The 19,983-nt window shown below is 44.3% G+C and overlaps 2 protein-coding genes across 3 annotated transcripts; one reads left to right on the top strand and one right to left on the bottom strand.

The window, feature by feature from the left end:
• Nucleotides 1–3,177: 3,177 nt before the first annotated feature.
• tedc1 (tubulin epsilon and delta complex 1) lies at nt 3,178–13,726 on the top strand. Of its 2 annotated transcripts, XM_014997347.2 has the most exons (7): nt 3,178–3,449; nt 6,993–7,074; nt 7,922–8,256; nt 9,148–9,216; nt 11,440–11,526; nt 11,603–11,734; nt 13,110–13,726. In XM_014997347.2, the coding sequence occupies exons 1-7, from the start codon at nt 3,309–3,311 to the stop codon at nt 13,380–13,382; spliced, it is 1,119 nt and encodes a 372-aa protein (XP_014852833.2). In that variant the 5' UTR covers nt 3,178–3,308; the 3' UTR covers nt 13,383–13,726. The 2 variants fall into 2 exon arrangements, with proteins under 2 accessions (XP_014852833.2, XP_014852834.2); XM_014997348.2 differs by lacking the exon at nt 9,148–9,216.
• Nucleotides 13,727–14,755: 1,029 nt separating this feature from the next.
• On the bottom strand, nt 14,756–17,973 carry pth2 (parathyroid hormone 2). Its single transcript, XM_088003195.1, has 3 exons — nt 16,497–17,973; nt 16,238–16,414; nt 14,756–15,016 (listed from the first exon to the last, which is right to left on the bottom strand). Exons 1-3 carry the CDS (start codon nt 16,622–16,624, stop codon nt 14,851–14,853), a joined length of 471 nt encoding a protein of 156 aa, XP_087859321.1. The 5' UTR covers nt 16,625–17,973; the 3' UTR covers nt 14,756–14,850.
• Nucleotides 17,974–19,983: the final 2,010 nt, after the last annotated feature.

Raw genomic sequence — 19,983 nt, 5'->3', positions numbered from 1 at the left:
ATTTACTCAGATTAAACATTTGATCTGCCATCTATGTTCTATTACGAATAAAATATTGGCATTTGGCATTTCCACATCATTGCATTCAGTTTTTATTCACAATTTGTTTAGTGTCCCAACTTTTTTGGAATCCAGTTTGTATGTCACAGATTTCAAAAGAAAATAAAAACGGAAGTATAGGAAATAGCGCCCCTTTCACTTCCGGATTGCAATGGTCCCATTTCCAAATAAGGTATGAGACTGACAGCGGTCCGTCCCGCCCCTTCCTGTTTGCTGCAGCGAGGTGGACTTGGTCTCATCAGGCCACTCTGCAGGGAAACCCGGGAGGAGTGGAGGACTGCGCCCTCTGCTGGTTGAAATCAGATCCATTTTGCGCTTTGGTGCCTTCAAAATGTTGAGCTTTTTCGATGAATGCTCTTAGTCCCTGACCTGATGAAGGTCAGGGGTGGCGGCGTTATTCCTCCCAACATTCACTTTCCTCAGGATGAACCGAAGCACTCATGGTGCAGCTTGGCTTCATGTTGCCATGGTGATTCCTAGAGGGGAAACAACATGTCTGCCTAGATAAAGATGTGGGACGATGCTGTGAGGATGCACCTCTCCATCCAGGACAGCCGGAATATCTTGAAACACATTCCTGATCCTGACGTAGTATGTGTTGGCTAAAGTACGGAAGGATTGGCTGGAATGTGTCAGTAAGTCTGACTTATTTGTGTGTGGAGATCCTGAACACATCAAAGCATTTGACCAAGGAGGCAGCAATGTCCCCTGGGAAACATAATGTTGACATATGGTAGGAAAACCACAGGAAGGATCCTGACTGTCTACAGAGATGGCTGCTCAAGCGTTTTGAGAACAACATTTACTTTTTCTCTCACCAACTGGCTGAGATCTGCCACATGACACAAAGCTATAACAAGTGTAAATGAAACTCTATTGACTTAGTTTATATGTGAATATGCATCAGTTATAGCAGAAATATTAAAGTGACAGAAAACCTGATGCATTTTCTTCCTCAGTGAGATTCTGACACTGGGGAGAGGTACTGGTTTCTCTGTTGCTAACTTTGGACCAGCAGGTCGGTCTCTCTCTCTCTCTCTGTCTCTCTCTCTCTCTTTCTCTCTCTCTCTTTCTCTCTCTCTCTCTATAGGAGCTATTTCCCCAATTTCATTTACATTTTAGAATTAAAAATGTTTAGCTTATTCTTATTTTTTGTTTATTTCTTAGTTGATTTATCATTAGAATTTGTGTTTAATTCATTATTTAGAATAAGTTTTTTGGTTAATAATTCACTTAATTAGTTAATTAATTTCAGTTGGGATGTGGGTATTTCACGGTATAAATAGGTGGGTCTTAGGCAGCTTATTATGCAGGTTTTTTTTTTACCAGCCTACAGAATCAGTCTCATCAGTCTTTTGGACTATGGATGTCTAGTTTACGGCCAAGCTGCAAAAACAGTGATTAGTAAATTAGAAGTTATTCAGAATCAAGCTTTGAGATTCTGTTGTGGAGCTTTGAAGACATCTCCATCTTTGGCAGTGCAGGTACAAATGGGAGAGATTCATTTACATTTAAGGCAAAAGCAAATTATGCTGAATTATTGGTTAAGTTTGCAGGGACATAAGGAGGAAAATAATACAGCAGTAAGAACGCTGAGACCTTGCTGGGAGAGTGAAAAAGCTAAAATCGACTGTTTTGGCTGGGCAGCAGATAAACGCTCTAGGGAAATAGGTACACAGGGAAAGACGTGCTCTGCTGCGGTGCCTTATCCAATTACACCTTATTGGCTATTTCCATATGTGAATGTAGATTTAGAAGTTTACAAAGAAATGCAGATAAATAAAAATAATAATTGGGGAAATTTTGTGAATAACAGAATTAGGAATATATATAAATCCTTTACAGTTATATATACAGATGGATCAAAAGATTTAGGTTCAAATAAAACAGGATTTGCTTATGTTATTCCTGAACAGATAAATAAACAGATTATTTATCTGTTTATACAGTGGAGAGAACAAAACAGAACTGAAAATGTTCTTATATGTTCAGATTCATTATCACCATTAATGTCCATTTTAAATAGTTCATCTGAAAGTCGTATGGAATTAGTATATGAAATTTATGAAATATTATTTAGAATAACACAAATTCAAATAAAGATCAGGTTTATGTGGGTACCTGCTCATAAAGACATAGAAGGGAATGACAAGGCAGATCATTTAGCTAAAGAATCGTTAAAACAAAAGGAAATTATGGAAATAGCGTATTCTAAATCTGAAATAAAATCAGTTATTAAGAGAAAAATTAAGTCTGAATGGCAACGATTATGGGAGGAAGGAAATAAAGGTCGTCATTTATTTAATATACAAAAGAAAGTAGGAAATATGGAAATAATTGGAGAAAACCGAAAAGAACAAGTAGTAATGACAAGATTGAGGATTGGACATACCGGATTAAATAAAACTTTACATTTGACAGGTAAACATCCAGCAGGTAGGTGTGAGTGTGGTATGGATATGGAAACAGTAGAACATGTAATAATTCATTGTGAAAAATATGCATCAAGTAGAGAGAAGCTAAAACGAGAAATTATGAAATATGATATAGAGACATTAAAATTAAATAAGATATTAAATAAACATAAAATAAATAAAGCAGTTATTAATTTTTTGAAGGAAACAGGATTATTTATGAGAATTTAGATTAAAGGGAGATACTCTGGTCCACACTCCAGCAAAGTAGATGGCGATAATAAATCTTAACGTTAGATGTCACCCGCCAATAAAATCAGAAGAAGAAGAAGAAGAAGAAGAAGAAGTCGTCTCATCAGTCCTCAGTCTGCAGGAATCAGAGCAGAAGCAGAATCCTGTGAAGCCTGTAACCTTTTTGCCTGAACTGTGAAATAAAATAACCAAAGAACTGCATTTCGACTTTTTGATCCTTTTGTGCTGTGTAAACCAGAATCCACGGTGCATCAGGATCTATCTATCTATCTATCTATCTATCTATCTATCTATCTATCTATCTATCTATCTATCTATCTATCTATCTATCTATCTATCTATCTATCTATCTATCTATCTATCTATCTATCTATCTATCTATCTATCTATCTATCTATCTATCTATCTAATCACTCCATACCACTAGGTGGCGGTATTTTACGGTTTTTGCCAACTGCCAACAGAAATCAGGAAGGAATTCTGGATGCCAAATGGTTCTGATGCTCTGCGGAGCCGGTAGTGTCTGTGGTTCGGTAGCGTTTGTGGGTCCGGCCCTGTGTTTCCGTGGATTCCGGGGCCGAAATGCAGCGCAGCAAGGCGGCTGGGAGTGTGGAAGTGAGGCGGGTGATCGGAGCTCTCTGCCGGCTGCTGGCGGGGCTCGGTGTGGATCCTGTCCCCACGCCGGACGCTTTCCGACGGGCCAAGTTTGGAGGAGTACCCGAGGTGAGCTCAACACGGTTTTGTTTGTGTTTTCGCTCGGTTCGGCTAGTACCTGCTAATAATATAGCAGGTACTATACACATGTACACAGGTACACATGTTTATTGCAGCGCCATGAAGACAGTAAAAGATAAACATTGTAAATAACTTCAAGCCCAGAAAGTATGGAAGCCCTAAAGGGCCAACATTTACAGGATGTAGTATGGCAAGCAATTAATGCAAAACAGGAAACAGTTTAGACATGACTTTAAGTTAAAATTTCAGAAAATTAATTTAATTTCAAAATCTAACTTCTTTCATCTGCATCGTTTCTAGATCCTTGTCAGATTAAACAAGTTTTCAGCTCTAGATGGATTCCTGAACACAGTATCGAATTAATTACCGCGGTTTTATCAAAGAGCTCGTCACAACTTGAGTCATGTGACTTGGAACCGATTTGACTCACTAATTTAGTAACTTTAGACATCATGAAATAAGACTTTGGACTTGACTTGGACTTGAAAAGACTTGATGCACCAAACAGGAAGTGTTTCAAGAACAAAGCGCCAGGTGCGTGAGCCAGTGCCCTCTGCCCCTGTTTCCTCTCCTTGTTGCTACGACAACCACAGTTTACTTGCGGTCTGTGTATCCTGAAACGACAGCAAAGACAGTGGAGAAGTCCTCCAGAACAACAGAACCAGGTCTGGTCCAGACAGACCCCTTCCTGGGAGCATGTTAAGCATTTTACTGACAGGAAAGTGGGTTGTGAGAAGGAAGTCATAGGGAAAACAAAGGTCAAGAGGTCGGGTTTGAACTCATCGGGGTAAAAATGATAAAATAATGTTTTATTCGGTTGTATAATTGAAGTTAAATAATGTAATGTTATTGATACAATACTGTAAAAGCAGGTACTATTGGTTATCAACCTGATCAGTGTTACATAATAATTAACCCATAATGGTGATTTTAGCTCATCGTGGTGGGAATAATGTTGGTGGCATAAATATTAATAATATTCATTATTAGATCTGATTAAGATCAGGATCAACGGTGGTTAGTTTACATGTTTCAATAGATGAAACACAAAGGAATAATTGTTGGTTGATTAATTCAGCTTTCATCTGGGAAATGATTTTCACATCACTGCAGATTAAATTTACAATATGCCTGGAAATCGTTATTAGTAATAGTCAATGGTCATGACATTGATAATTCTAGAGGTGTACCGATCGATCGGCCACAGATCATAATCGGCAGGTTTCCGTGAAAAAGTGTATGATCGATGATCGCCGATCACCAAAACCGATCAGCTGTATCTCACTTCTCAGCCTGCAGCTGGTCTCCTCTTCCCTTCACACTGCGCAAGCGCGCAGCAAGCGATGTGGTGAGAAACGTTAACGCTCAAAGTGAATGGGAACGTTTGCTTTGGAAAAACGAGCACTAAACGGAGTTTGGCTACATCGAGGCTCAATGCAGGAGAAAAAAGACGTCTGGAGCGATCAGTCAGCAAGTAAAGCAGTAACTACCAACACTCACCCGGACTAGCATCACCGTCAGAAAGCTGAACAAATAAACCTAAAAATAATTCAAGTCTTCGAGCTGGCAGTGTAAGAGCTGGTTCTGGTTCTGCTCCAGCTGTTGGATCTCCGCTACTGGTGGTAATATTTCACAGACGGAGCCGCTCAACCTCCACCCAGCAGTGAACTCTCACACCGAACCTCTGCTTAGAGCTGCAGCAGGGAACTAAAACAACAACAAAAATATTTTACATGTGTATTAAACTTTCGCTGTCCTAACATAAGATAGATAACCTCTGAAAAATAATCGATCTCTGCCTCCTCCCGTGTTCTGCAAAATTACTCCGCTCAGTCAGAAACAACCAATCAGAGCCGGCATTAATCAGCTAGCCAATCAGAACCAGCATTAATCAGCTAGCCAATCAGAGCCAGCATTAATCAGCTAGCCAATCAGAACCAGCATTAATCAGCTAGCCAATCAGAGCCAGCATTAATCAGCTAGCCATTCAGAACCAGCATTAATCAGCTAGCCAATCAGAGCCGGCATTAATCAGCTAGCCAATCAGAACCAGCATTAATCAGCTAGCCAATCAGAACCAGCATTAATCAGCTAGCCAATCGGAGCCAGCATTAATCAGCTAGCCAATCAGAGCCAGCATTAATCAGCTAGCCAATCAGAACCGGCATTAATCAGCTAGCCAATCAGAACCGGCATTAATCAGCTAGCCAATCAGAGCCAGCATTAATCAGCTAGCCAATCAGAGCCGGCATTAATCAGCTAGCCAATCAGAACCAGCATTAATCAGCTAGCCAATCAGAGCCGGCATTAATCAGCTAGCCAATCAGAACCAGCATTAATCAGCTAGCCAATCAGAGCCAGCATTAATCAGCTAGCCAATCAGAACCAGCATTAATCAGCTAGCCAATCAGAGCCAGCATTAATCAGCTAGCCAATCAGAGCCAGCATTAATCAGCTAGCCAATCAGAGCCGGCATTAATCAGCTAGCCAATCAGAACCAGCATTAATCAGCTAGCCAATCAGAGCCAGCATTAATCAGCTAGCCAATCAGAGCCAGCATTAATCAGCTAGCCAATCAGAGCCAGCATTAATCAGCTAGCCAATCAGAACCAGCATTAATCAGCTAGCCAATCAGAACCAGCATTAATCAGCTAGCCAATCAGAGCCAGCATTAATCAGCTAGTCGCTATCAGGAAGTGTTGATTCAGTAACTCAAGATTGTTTATTTTGATGCATTAGACTTTAATGAATGTTTCCTTTTTTTTCTTGACATTATTTGTTATCAGTGTTGTGAGATTTATTTGACTCCTGTATAATTTATGGCTGAGAGCCTTACTGTTAAATATTATTTTACTCATTGCAGGTTTTTCAGTCCTTTTGACTGAGTAGCTGCTGTATTTTGCATGTTTTATGTTTAAATTAGGTGAATTTATTATTACTGGATCATTTTTCCATTTTGCCAAATGACTTATTAGCATTTATACCTAAAGTGAGAAATGAACGGCCAATCCAGGAAGATCAGTAATGATCGGCCCTCATGTGTGATCGGAATCGGCTGCAAAAAACCTGATCGGAGCGTCAGGTTATAATTACTGATAATTGATTAAGCTCAGGCATTAGTTTGTCACGTTATTCTTTCCCCCCTCAGCCACTTTTAATTTGAAGTGTGCAAACTCTTTTGTCTCGTCAATGCAGAACAAAGAGGGGCCCGGTTCTGACCCGGTTCTGAGCCTGAGGAACAGCAGCAGCTCTTCATGTGTTTCTGCTTCACGTTTCCTTCATGCTTAATAAAAATGTTCAAAACTGATTTAGAAAAACAATCAGTGTCTAAACTTTAACAGTCAAGATAAAGAAATTTCTGCTGATCTCCATTTAGAATTATTGGTAGTCTGCACCTAATAATAATAATAACTATAATGATAATTACTATAATAATAACAGTTATACGGGGATATTACGCTGACTGCTCTCTTCATATCAATGGGCTTTGACTGGTTCTGATAACTGGACCTGCTGCTTGTTTTCCTGCAGGATTCGTTCTGGCTGCTGCTCTCCAACATCCTTCAGAGGTCAGGGGTCATTTCCTCTGAGACCATCTGCCAGCCAACGGGAGGTGAGTCTGCTCTTCATCCTTATTGCAAGATCAGAATCGGGTCAAAACCAAGTCAGAACCAGGTCAGAACCGGGTCGGGTCTCAGATGTAACTGGGAGTCCGTTTGGACCGGTGTTCTGACTATCAGTGCTACCCTTAAATCCGTCCTACCTTGTAGTAATGCGCATGCGCACATCGATCACGGCAGATTTCTTATAAATACGGCCGACCTGTGGAAGTTTCGTTTCATGTGTTTTATTTCATCGCAGATTATGATAAGCTTTATTTAATTTATTTTATTCCTGGCTTTCATTAAGCTGCTGTATTACTTAATGGTTTTAGCTTACATGACAGGCAGCTTGTAAATATATTTATAAATGGCTTTAGTTTGCCGTCTGCAATGTCGTTACTGTAAACAATTATTTGGCTGTTAATCAGGACAAAATATGTTGTTTTGTGGAGTTTTTGTCCCTATACTTTCAAATATTTTAGTATAATAACACTCTTTATTACTAAACCTTGCTAAATAGATGTTGGTAGGATACTATGTGAGAGGTGTAATATTAGTGTACGTGAATCATAAACCATCATTTCAGTGACCTGCGCAGTTCGGTGGACACATTGCGGCTGCGCTGCATTTAATAAAGTCTGACATACAACGTATTAATGCGCAAAAAAGAGTTGCGGTGATTTGTATTTGTCTTTAATTCCAATAAAAACCTGTTTCCCCTGTCTGATACTGTTTTATTCTTACAAACGCCTCTGTATTTAAAATACGTAGCACGGACAGATAGACTTGTAGGAAAATCTGACGAGGTAGAACTTATAGCCAGAACACCGGCCCTGACCCGGTTCTGTTTCCCTCCAGGGAGCAGGGAGCTGGTGGCGGCGGGCCTTTGGCAGAGCGGTTACCATGGCGACTGGACACCGGGCGGGTCCGGTGGGTCCGGTTCTGACCCGCTGCTGGCGCTGGGCTGGCTGCTGGCCCAAGGGGTTCTGGAGAAGCTGCTGGCGGGTCAGGTTGCCAAGCTGGACCGCACACTGCTAGCCACCGGCCCGGCAACAACCAGAACCAGAGCTTTAGAACCCGCTGGGCCGGACAGCGTCTTGCTGAGGACACTGCAGTGGCTGATGGGACGTCTGAGACACCAGGGACGGACGCTGTTGTCCACCGTGGGAGGACGGACACGAGCTCTGCATGATGTAAGGCTAAGGAAACACATGTCCCTCTCTGTGTCCTCTGGGGGACACTGTCCCCATGTGTAGTAGTTTGATGACATCATTTAAGCCCCGCCCACTAAGAGGACACAGTGAAAGTTATTGGATGACTGCTTCAGGCTGTGCTGTGTCCATCAGTCCCTAGTAGCCACATGATGTGTTCAAACAAAAATCATTCGCCACCAAACAGGAAGTAACAAAAGTTTGGCCAAAAGTTTAAGGCTTTGCAACCAGAACTGGACTGACAGCCATTTTGAAGATTCACCCAATGTGCCACCTAGTGGACAGGTGTGTGAATGGCATGAGAACCGGTGGGGAGCCGGACCATTTCTGCTGCAGCGGACCTACAGAGCAGAACCTGACCAGAACCTGGAGGTTCTGCTATGTAGGTCTGTGTTTCTGGACTAAAATCCTGGTTGTGGATCTGATGTTCTGAAGAACTACATGTTGGACTTTCATAAGCTGGACCAGAACCGCCAGCAGGAACAGGACCAGACGGGTCCATGTGGGAGGAACCAGGCTCTCCTTCATGGAAAATGCTAAAGGGCTCGCACTAGCAAAGTGCATAATTCCCACTCTGGAGAGTAGCCACAGTGGGAATATCTATCTTCCTCTTGTTGTGTGGTTTGGTTATGTTCAAGACTGTAGTGGCCTGTTTTGCGACTGAGCAAGTCGGTTCCCTGTTCGGTACCTGCGGACAGGGGGCGGCCATGGACCAGCGCCCCCTGTTGGGCCGTCTGACCAACACCAGCAGACGAGGCGGGTGGAGCAGGGAACTGCTGCCGCCATGATGGAGAGGCAGCTGAACATTAGTCAGAAAATCAATAAGTAGTTTTGAACAACAGGTGAACTATAACTTCACTATTTCTTCCTCAGGTACTTTCCATCAGCCAGCTTTGCTCTGCGGCTCCCCCTGCTGGCCAAAGCTTTGCAGCACTGACAGAGGTTTGTGTAAAGCACATGTGTCAAACTCAAGGCCCGTGGGCCACATTTGGCCCCCCAGCGTTTTATAGGCCCATGATTGATTTAAAATAGGTTTTGAGCACGAATTGACTACAAACTACATCTCCCATAATGCATTCCGATTGTTACCAGCCAACATTACGGCTTCTCGCCACTAGAGAGCAGCAGAGTCACCTCAAGCTGCTTATTGATTTTTCCAGCGAATAAAACTGAGACATCGACAAGCTAACATCAAAACGTCCAAGAAAAGAAAAATCGATTTACAAGTAAGACTGTGAATGAAGATGTGTGAGTTGGTGTCAGGGCGGCAGGTGGCGCTAGACTTTTTTGTTATCCGTTATCTTGATCGACAACATTAAAAAAATCGGTCCTGTACTATTTTTATCCGTGAAATTACAATCATATTAACATCGGCTATTTAGTCGCATTTCATGTGGTTCAGTTAATATTCACCGTGAATCCAGATCCCATCACAGATTAAGCAGTTAAATGCATCTACATTTTTCTCGTAGTGACAAAAACCACTGACTGAGGCCCCAATAACTTTTAATAAATTAAATTAAGCGAATTTACTTAAATTAGCATCACTTCACCCGCTGGGGTCTGAACAACTTCCTCCTGGTTCCCATCTGCAGAAAAATCTGCGCTAATTCATCAGTCAGTTGGATCTGTCTGATCCAAACAGATCAACTGAACTCTGTGAGTGTTTTACCCTGTGCGGTCCGGTGTGCGCTTCTACCAGGATTTTTTTTTTTTTGCGTGGTTTCGCTTCTCCGAAACGGACAGATGATGTTACGTCTGCAGCTCCTCCAGAGCGGCTCTCCTGGGTAACGTGAACCCAGAAGGCTCCATTTGTTAAATCCGCTGGATGAGTTACTCCCAGAGGTTTCTAATTCTTCGCAGTCTGCAGTGGTTGAGCAGCGGACTGCGCATGTTACAGTCTAATTAACTTTTGCATCGTCATTTATTTCCTCAAGATAAACTGCCGGCTCATCTAATGGATTAACACAACGTTGGATTCTCTTTAGTTTTCTCTGGTCTGTAATGGAGACTTGAATTTAACGCGCCATTTCAACCAAAGGTTTTGAATGCGCTTCCTAACCAGACGCTCCAAAGCGTTATTTAACAATATGAGGTGTTGTTTAATTTATTTTTAACATTGTATTTTCATACATTTATGCTAGGGCTGCCCAAGTCTAGTTTTCCAGAGCTCCCATCTGCAGCTTTAGATGCGTTCCTCCTCTAACACACCTGGACCATTGACTCATTATAAGCCTCTACAGAACTGAATGAGGGAAGTCAACCTTTTGTCTGGGTGTGTTTTAGCAGGGATGCATCCAAAAGTTGCAGTCTAGAGGACTGGACCTGGGCACTCCTGATTTGTACCGTCAATGTGGCCCGTTGAGGGGGGCCAATATGCTGAAGTGGCCCTCGGTGAAATTGAGTTTGACACCCCTGGTGTAAAGCATCTAAAGCAGGGGTGCTCAAGTCCAGTCCTCAAGAGCCACTCAGTCCCACAACTTTTAGATGCATCCTTACTCCAGGAGCCCAGGGTCAGCTCTGAACAGGCCTGGTAACAGGTCATTCATTGGATTCAGGTTGTTGGAGCAGAGAAGCATCTGAAAGTTGCAGGATGGGAACTCTGCTGGACTGGACTTGAGCTCCCCTGACCTAAAGTGTAATTTCAGCCTGGTGATAAACTAAAAGAAGGAAATAATGTTCCTGTGTCAAAGCTGTGTGTTCAGACCTGCTTCTGGTTCTGCTGCTTGGGAACTATAAAAGTCCCTCTGGTTCTGTCCCAGAGTCTCCTCCATGATTTGAGTCAAGATCCAGGAGTAGAGACTGAAACTGGACTGGTACCAGTTCTGTGGGGTGAGAACCCTAACCACGCCATGATGGCGTGGTTAGGGTTCCTTCCCTAGGAGGCACCTGGTTTCCTCCTCGTGGTCGGACCGCCACCCAGTGGTTCTGGCTGGAACAGTTAGAACCGGGTTAGGAGCCAGAACACTGCTGCTGGCTTCCTGGTCGCCTCATCAGAACCGTTGGTACCTGAACTGATGTGGGTGGGACGGTTGGTGTCTGTGGTGATTGTTGCGCCTTCTGTCTTGTTGGCCTCTGGTTCCTCCTGAGTCTGAGCCAGTTCTGGTTCCGGGTGAGAAGCAGACAGGAAGTTGGACTCCAGTCTCCTCCTCCTTCCTGTTGCAGGACAGCGTGTGCATCCAGCAGCTCTGTGACGTCCTGGAGGCGTACCTGAGTTGGAGACGGGTCGAGGACGTCTTCTGGGCCTGGATGGTGGGTTGGTTCCACTCGGTACCGGTACCAGAACCTGGGTTCTGCTGCTCAACTCATCAGGCCTGTGTCTCTGTAGGACAGCGTGGCAGACCGCCGTCACACCGGTCCCCACGCCACCATGTCCTCCAGGGGACTGGGGATGTGTCACCATGGCAACCAGGGGCTGGCCAAGCTGGAGCAGTTGCTGATGAGGTTGCCCATCGCGCAGGTACACAGCGTTAAAGTGTCGACACCCAGTTTTCATCCCCTGCAGTTTCTGCTGTAAAAATCTGGTAATCACCTCGTTATAAACCAGCACAACCAGATCCTCCCAGAAAAGACTGGGAAGCACTAGAACCTTCCAGACAGCAGGAAGCAGGCAGGAAGCAGCTGACCCTCAGAAGATTCAAGTCTGCAGCTCAACAGTGATAGGACATTGGCAGATATGGACAATATGTCCTAGTCTGTCCTGCTACTCTTTACTTACTGCCTGTTGCTTTAAATGCTGCCATTAAGGGGCTGAACTCTGCAGCCTGGGTCAAGGGTCAAGGCTGGGCTCACCTTAAACCTGCAGAAAGGGTTTATGTTAATAAGTTTCTCAGTGTAATAATAGATGACACAATCAGTTGGAAATCTCATATTAAACATTTACAGAATAAATTAAGTAGAAGCATATCAGTCCTGGCTAAAGCCAGACATATTCTGAATAATAAGTCACTTCATTTTCTATTTAGTGCTCTGATTTAGCCATATTTAACATATTGTTTGGGAAATTAAAAGCTTTTTACATCCACTGAATTTTCTACAGAAACATTAGAACCAATAATGTTGGTTATTATGAGAACACAAACATGTTATTCTTAAAATCTATAATTGTTAAATTTGAAGACCTGATGGAATTTAAAATCGCTCAAATTATGTTTAAGGCATCTAATAAACTGCTACCTGAGCAGCTTTATGAAAGAAGGAGAAAACTGGAACTCAAACTTCAGGATTTGTAGTTTATGAACAAGAAGAGCTTTTGTATTTCAATTCATGGGGTGAAGTTATGGAACAAGTTAAACGAGGAGTCAACATTTAAAAGGAAATATAAGGTCATTTTCACAACATATAGAAATATGGTGAGAGATAGCACTAATGTGCATATGAGTGTGTTTACTTGGACATATGTAAACCCAGATAAAATGTAAAATTAATTAACCTATTTATTTGTACTTTTGATTGGATTTATTAATGAAGATCCATCTGAAAACATTGTGAAAGTTTCTTCCGTCTTTTTTGAGCATGTTAAGATTACAGTGGTACAAAAACTGTCTTCAGCTTTCCTTGTTCTTGATTCTATACAACAATCATGTTTGAAATAAATGAATGAATTCATGAAATCAGAAGGATTTACCTTATTTTCTCCTAATAATCAAAATGTGAAAAAGCAGCCAGAGCCCCCCCTGGTGGCTGCAGACGGAACTGACCGGGTGCTTAAAGGGTCGCTCATGCTGCTGAGGTTAAAGGTCATCCTCAGTCATGTTAGAGACTCTTATCAGGATGTGAATACTTTATTCTTTTATTAACTGAAATCATGGAGAACAACTTTTCCTCCTCTCCAGGAAACCGAGAGTCTCCGGGGTCATAGGTCAGAGGACGATCCGGCCTGCAGGTCTCCTGTCCTCTCTGTTCCCTCCTTCCATCAAGTGTGGCGTCCCCGGCTGCAGGTTGGGGCCCAAGGGCCGCCTGATTGGCTCGCTGCAGCCTCCCCGGCGTTAGAGCGCCTCCTGCAGGCGGAGCGGCTGCTGCTGCGGCACAGAGCAGCACGGCGTCTGGCCAACAGGAAGCGGCTGCTGATGCAGCGGCTGCGGCGGCGGATCTTTGTCCCGCTGTAGGGGAGGAGCTATTGGTGATGATGGAGAGCGGAGCGGCGTTCGGATCAGAACCGAACTGCTGGTTGGAAACCTCAATTTATCGATACGGCAATTGGTCTTCTGTTGCCGTGGCGATCACCATGAGAACTGAACTGCATCTATTTTGAAGTGATTCTAATGTCAAACCCAGAAAACAGAATTTTACTCCAGAAACATTTGGTTCTGTTCGGGTTCTGGATCCCAGCATGACTGTGAAAAGCTGAGTGGAAGGAAAAAGTTTGGTAGATGAAGGTTCTGTTCTGTAGGACTGTTGTGGGTCGGAAGTTCTGAATGTTGTGAACAGAAATAAATATTGAAATATTTCATCTGGGGAGGAATGAATGTTAGAATATCTGAATGTTTTACTTTCATGTCTGAAAAATTGAGTTTTTATTTCCTGATGGAATCAGAACCAGAACCTGTGGAACGTCCTGATGTGGTCAGAATGTCTGCGCTCCAAACCTACCTTCATTTACTGTATTTTCCGCACTATAAGGCGCACCGGATTATAAGGGACACCTTCAATGAATGGCCTATTTTAAAACTTTTTTCATATATAAGGCGCATAGAATAGATGCTACAGTGGGTGCTGGAGTTACGTTATGCATCCACTAGATGGAGCTGCACTAAAGGGAATGTCAACAAAACAGTCCGACTCCGGTTGGCAAGGAGAGTCTTCCGGCGACTGGACCGGGGCGTGGCCGGACGGACGATGGTCACCCTTCTCGGTTCGCGCACAGCATGTTGGTGGAGAACGTGGTGCTAAATGACCTGCAGACGACCTGATTCTAGACGGTCGGTAGGTAGATAGGTCAGTCAAACTTTATTTACAAACCAGCATTCTGACAACCATCCCAGCATGCACCGCGCTCTTCTTCTACGGGCGAAAATGAAGTTGGCGGCTGTTTACCGTAGTTGCTAGACCTGTTGTGGCTCAATATTGGTCCATATATAAGACGCACTGTCGGCTTTTGGGGAAATTGAAGGTTTTTAGGTGCGCCTTACAGTGCGGAAAATACGGTAACTCAACCTAATCAACTTCTGGAAAAGTTTGAGATGTTAAATAGAAAATTAGCAAAAAGACTAAATGTGTCAATACTAGATTCCGACCACTAGGGGTCAGACTAAAGCTACGAAATTCTCACAGCAGAAATATGGAGAATAGAAGAACATAATGCCAGAAATCTTTCTTCATCCAGGAGGCTGCGACCAGAACTTCAGACGGTCTGGCTCTGGATCCACAGAGAACCGTGGTTCTGGTGCTGTAGCTTTGGATCCGTCCAGGTAAGAAGAACTTCTACAGCTGTAGAGCAGAAATAAAGCGTTAGTGTGGTTATCACGAGCCGCAGACCAGCTTTCATCAGAACACTTGCAGTCTTTATTGACGTCATCTCCTCCTCCACACCAACGAGCATCGTCTACAACACGCAACAAACGGCCTCAGGTGGCATCAGGAGTTCACCACCAGCAGCTTCTGCATGTAGGAGTTGAGCCACTTCTGTCTCTCCATGGAGGTCAGGAGTTTGCTCTTCTCCCTGAAGGCGGCGTCGTCCGCCACCACCATGTTCCTCTTCACCATCCGGGCCCCTTCTGACGCCCACTGCGCCGGCCAGACGCTGGAGACGAAATGGACAATTAGGGACATTCTGGACGTTTTGTCCTGTCCAGCAGTGTGAGCCAAAACAGACTTACTTTCATAAGTGGAGCATTACTGCTACGACGCTCCACCTGATGTCACCTATAGAGGAACTATTTCTTTGTAAACATGGCGCATGAGATGGCAACCAGACTGCAGAAAAAAAGCCAGTTGCCATGGTTACCTGCCCTGTCTTGCTGTTTTAACATTAGCTATCATGTTGCTGTGATAAAATAAACTATGCTACCAAATTGACATCAGTGAATGAGACATAATGCCCCAAAGTTCAGTGGCTGGATATTACACACTATTTTAAAGTAAGTCTGTTCCGGTGAGATCCGCTCGCTGAGTCCCTCTGAAAGTGAGACTTGTCTTTTCCATGGTGAGGAGGGAGCGGGTGTAAAACTAACAGCGTTTTTCCGTTCACGTTTTCCAAGGCAGGTGGTTAAACGAAGAATCAAATTAAAAGTGCAGCTGAAGCACTACAAATAAAACCTCACAATCAGGCTGCCTGCCAGACGGAGGTGATTTAAGCAGAATAATATTTTCTGTCTTTCTGCAGTAAGTCGACCAGACCAGACCAGACACTCAAGTTCTGCTGGGTTCTGCTGACGGCTGCCGGTCAGTTGGTCCCAGTTTCAAACCAGACTTCAGACTTTCACCTGGTTCTGCCAACTTCTTACAGATAAACAGGAAATGATGATTTCTAAAAACAAATCAGTCATTTCTATTCTGGCTCTGGTTCTGGTCCAGAGTGCACAACCAGCATGGGTCCATTTTCCGTCTGCTGGCTTGGTCCGGCAGACGGTTCTGTTTGGACCCAATCCAGACTGGTAGAAACTGGTAAGCGCTTCCTTAACACCAGGGGGCAGCACAGAAACAACCAAGATCTGCAAGAAACTGGGAAAAAATCCAATAAAACAGAATTTTTAATTCTTTAAATGCAAAACTTTGAAACTCAACAAATGGAGATTCTTCTGAGGATGATTAATGGCCTGATTCTCATGCTGGCGCCCCCTGCTGCTCCATCTACAGTATTTATTGAATCGAACTAGAAAAAGTCGTTGGGTCAATTTTCCTCATTTCATCTTCTGTAAGTTTGACGGCAGGGAAGCGACCAGAAGCAGCTGATTGGGTCGGTATATAGAAAAGCTTCATCTAGAAGTTTTAAACAGTTTGGGTTAGAATGTGGCTTCGCTACCTGGCCTCCGGACGCTCCGGTGCGAACAGCCAGGCGTCCCCCACCAGACCGGCCTTGCTGTCCGCCGCCCTGAGGCCCGGCGCCGACAGCATCTGGATGTTCCAGTCATGGAGGGAAATGGACGGGAACAGGACATCCCAGTCGTCCCGCTTCGCTTCCTGCGGACCTTCAGGATTTCTGGAATCACAGAGATACAACCCTAGAGTGTCAAAACGGGATAAACGAGTTTTTAAAAGATTCAACCTGAGGTTGAGCTCACCTGAGAGGAAGACGAGGTTGAGGAAAAGCTGAGGAAGAAAGGACCAGAAGCCAGATGAGCAGGAAGGACAAACGAGAGACGGGAAAAAGGTCTGACATCCTGGAACACAAGAAAACCTCCTGAGACATCTGAGCTAATCTGGCCAGAAAATATCATTAGATTCTTTCCAGTATTCCCAGTGGATCCAGTTGGTCCAGTTCTTTATCCGTAAGACAATTTCTGGTTGTGACCCGGCTCTGTGACCCGGGTCGGTGGATATGATTTCCAGGTTCATCGAACGTTTTTCTTTTATTTCATCTTGATGATCTGAGGAACAGCGCCCCCTTCACTCTCGTTTCCAAGGTGATTTAGTTTCAAGACTTTTACAGAAAAATGAAGAAAAAATAAATAAATAAAATTAAACTAAAATTTGATTTTTGTTGCAGATTTCTGATCAGAACATCCAATCACCAGAACCTTAAGGGACCAGAACCCAGGTTAGAAATCCAGAACCAGAACTTGGTACTTTCAGAAAATCAAACTAACCAAATTAAAATCAGAACCAGGAGGTTCTGGTTCAGGTTCTGATCCAGAGGAAACAATGCTTACCTGCTGCTCAGAATCAAAACCGCAGAGTTTCCACCGATAGACCAGCAGCAGAACAACCTGGACCGGACCGGACCGCAGATCCTGCAGTGTCTTGCTTATATGGCTGCTGATCCTGGGGGGGTCACCAGTCTACCATTGGGGGGGGAGGAGAGGGCAGCTCCCTCCACAGAGCGACAGCCTGACGACCTCTGGAGCTCGTTAGTCGACTTCATTCAGAGAGTGGAGTTGCTGCTGGAGGAGGGGGCCGGGTCTTGTTACCCCTACTTGCCTCCACCCTCCAGCCCCCTTTCCCGCCCTGCTAGGTAATGAACATCATTACTCAGCTGCAGTGCAAACATGTTTCATCTCTCAGCAAATACAGAGGAACAAAACTCTAGTCTGGATAGACGGACGTCTTCAAACTGGTAACCAGTAAGGGTGAGGGAAATCTGGGGTCTGGCTTCAGATAAGCATCCGACATGGAGAGTCTGCAACGAGTAACGCTGACTTGGTACGACCAGAACCAAACAGAACCCAACATTTTCTCTGGATCGGGTTGGTTGTTTTTAAGGCTAAACTCTCCTCCAGTTTTTGGACGTGTTGAAAATGTTTTTGTTGCCTTAATGCTAACGCCACAGCAATAAGCCAACGTTCCTCACCTCAGCATGCTCAACGCTGAAGACAAAAAGTCAGACTGACAGCATGAGCTTTTCTCCTCCACCATGACCTCCGTCCTCAACAGTTGGTCAAACGTGGAAAGAATAAAATAATGGTGAAAGTAACGTCCCAGGCTGCAGCCCAGCAGAACACTGGGAAATTCACCATCCCAATACAACGGAACCATTGAGGACGGGATGACCTGCTGAATCCTGTTCAGTTCTTCACATTTTCACCATAAGTCAATAAAAAAAAAAAATATATATATATATATATATATATATATATATATATATATAGGACCCCGATGACCACAGGCACCACTGTGGAGAAGGCCTGGAAGGTGAAGACCACAGTGGTGCCTGTGGTCATCGGGGCCCTCGGGGCAGTCACCCCCAAACTGGAGCAGTGGCTCAAACAGATCCCAGGAACAACATCAGACATCTCAGTCCAGAAATGTGCAGTTCTAGGCACAGCCAAGATACTGGAGGAGAACCTGAAGCTCCCAGGCCTCTGGTAGAGGACCCGAGCTCAGAGGATGAAAGAGACCACCCACGGAGGATGAGAAGGGAATTATATTATATATATAAAAAAAAAAAATTCCCCTCTCACCCTCCGTGGGTGGTCTCTTTCATCCTCTGAGCTCGGGTCCTCTACCAGAGGCCTGGGAGCTTGAGGGTTCTGCGCAGTATCTTGGCTGTGCCTAGAACTGCACATTTCTGGACTGAGATGTCTGATGTTGTTCCTGGGATCTGTTTGAGCCACTGCTCCAGTTTGGGGGTGACTGCCCCGAGGGCCCCGATGACCACAGGCACCACTGTGGTCTTCACCTTCCAGGCCTTCTCCAGTTCCTCTCTGAGGCCCTGGTATTTCTCCAGTTTCTCCTTTTTCCTGATGTTGTGGTCACTTGGTATTGCTACATCCACCACAACGGCTTTCCTCTGTTCTTTATCCACCATATATATATATATATATATATATATATATATATCCCTATAAAAAAGGCTTTGGGTCAGGCTGTGTACTGAATATTTAGAGCAGCCTGAACATCGTCGTGTCCGGCAGCCATCCCAGTAATTGGAAACAACTAAAGGATGGGATCAGGCCCTGGGCCATCAAACCTCCAGAAATAAAACCTGAAAGTGTCTAAGAACTTTGTTTTGAACCTGGTTGGATTTAATGACCTGCAAACAGGAAGCAGGAGCTTTAACAAAGACACGGTGGGTTTATTTTTCACAGGATAACAAGCTTCAGGCCTGACTCACTCCACATTATGCATGCTGCCTTCATTTCCATTGCTGGAGCGCTGCTCCTTATTTCACTGAAGATGAAACGTCTAACAGGACGACTTGTTACCTCTGAGGGTGGCACTGACCTCTGGAGGCCGACTCCAGAACTGCGCCAAAGAGGCAGATGGATTCTGGTCCCTAGAAAAGAGACATGTTGCCTTTTCATGAAAGTTCAACCAGCTGTCGGATTTTTGACTCTGCAGACAGAGTGAATAATTTTGTCAAACATTTATCTGTTGCAGGGAGGAATTATCTACATTTTGTACAATTCTTCCCTAGACTGTCAGATGACTACGTGTTTGTCCAGAGAGGAGGCTGTCCACAGGAAGGACATACACCTGTACCTGTGTGGCGCTGTATCAAATCCAGAGGACTCCAAAACTTCACTCTACATTCAATTCTTCCCTGTCTGATGGAGGTAGCCTAACAGAATGCTAAGGCTAGTTAGCATGGCCACTGATGCTGCTTTTCCAGGAACCGTGTTATTTTTCTGCCGTTAGCACAGTGAGCAGCAGGTACACAAGGGTGTTTGTTGGACACAGACGGTCTCTGACCCAGACTGGTTCTGGTGGTTCTCTGCCTGACTTCTACATCACCCAGATCTGAGCTAAGGTATGACTATCTGATAGAACACTGTGTTGCTGAAATAAACCTGATCAATCGATTGATCGGCACCATCAGCGCCGATGAGCAGATGATATCAGAACCCAGGTTTGGACCCGGCTGGACCCATTCGGTTCTGACTGCACGGCATTTTGGTTCTGATGGGTCTCCACCAGAACAACGCTTCAGCAACGGCCCATAAACCGGTGTCAATACCCGATCAGAACTTTGGTCCAGTCATCATATCTCCAGTTCTGACCCGTTTGCTGCTCAGACTCAGAGACACGTGTTCTGAATTAGAACCCAACGTGAGTCGGAACCAGAAACAGACCCGACATCTGGAAATCCTTTCACCTTTGACCCCATCCGCT

Source organism: Poecilia mexicana, unplaced genomic scaffold, assembly GCF_051168715.1.
Source record: "Poecilia mexicana isolate PSO_F unplaced genomic scaffold, ASM5116871v1 scaffold_23, whole genome shotgun sequence".
In the NCBI taxonomy this organism is placed as follows: Eukaryota; Metazoa; Chordata; class Actinopteri; order Cyprinodontiformes; family Poeciliidae; genus Poecilia; species Poecilia mexicana.
Note: the sequence above shows the minus strand (reverse complement) of the source record. Positions and strands in the feature narration are given on the sequence as shown.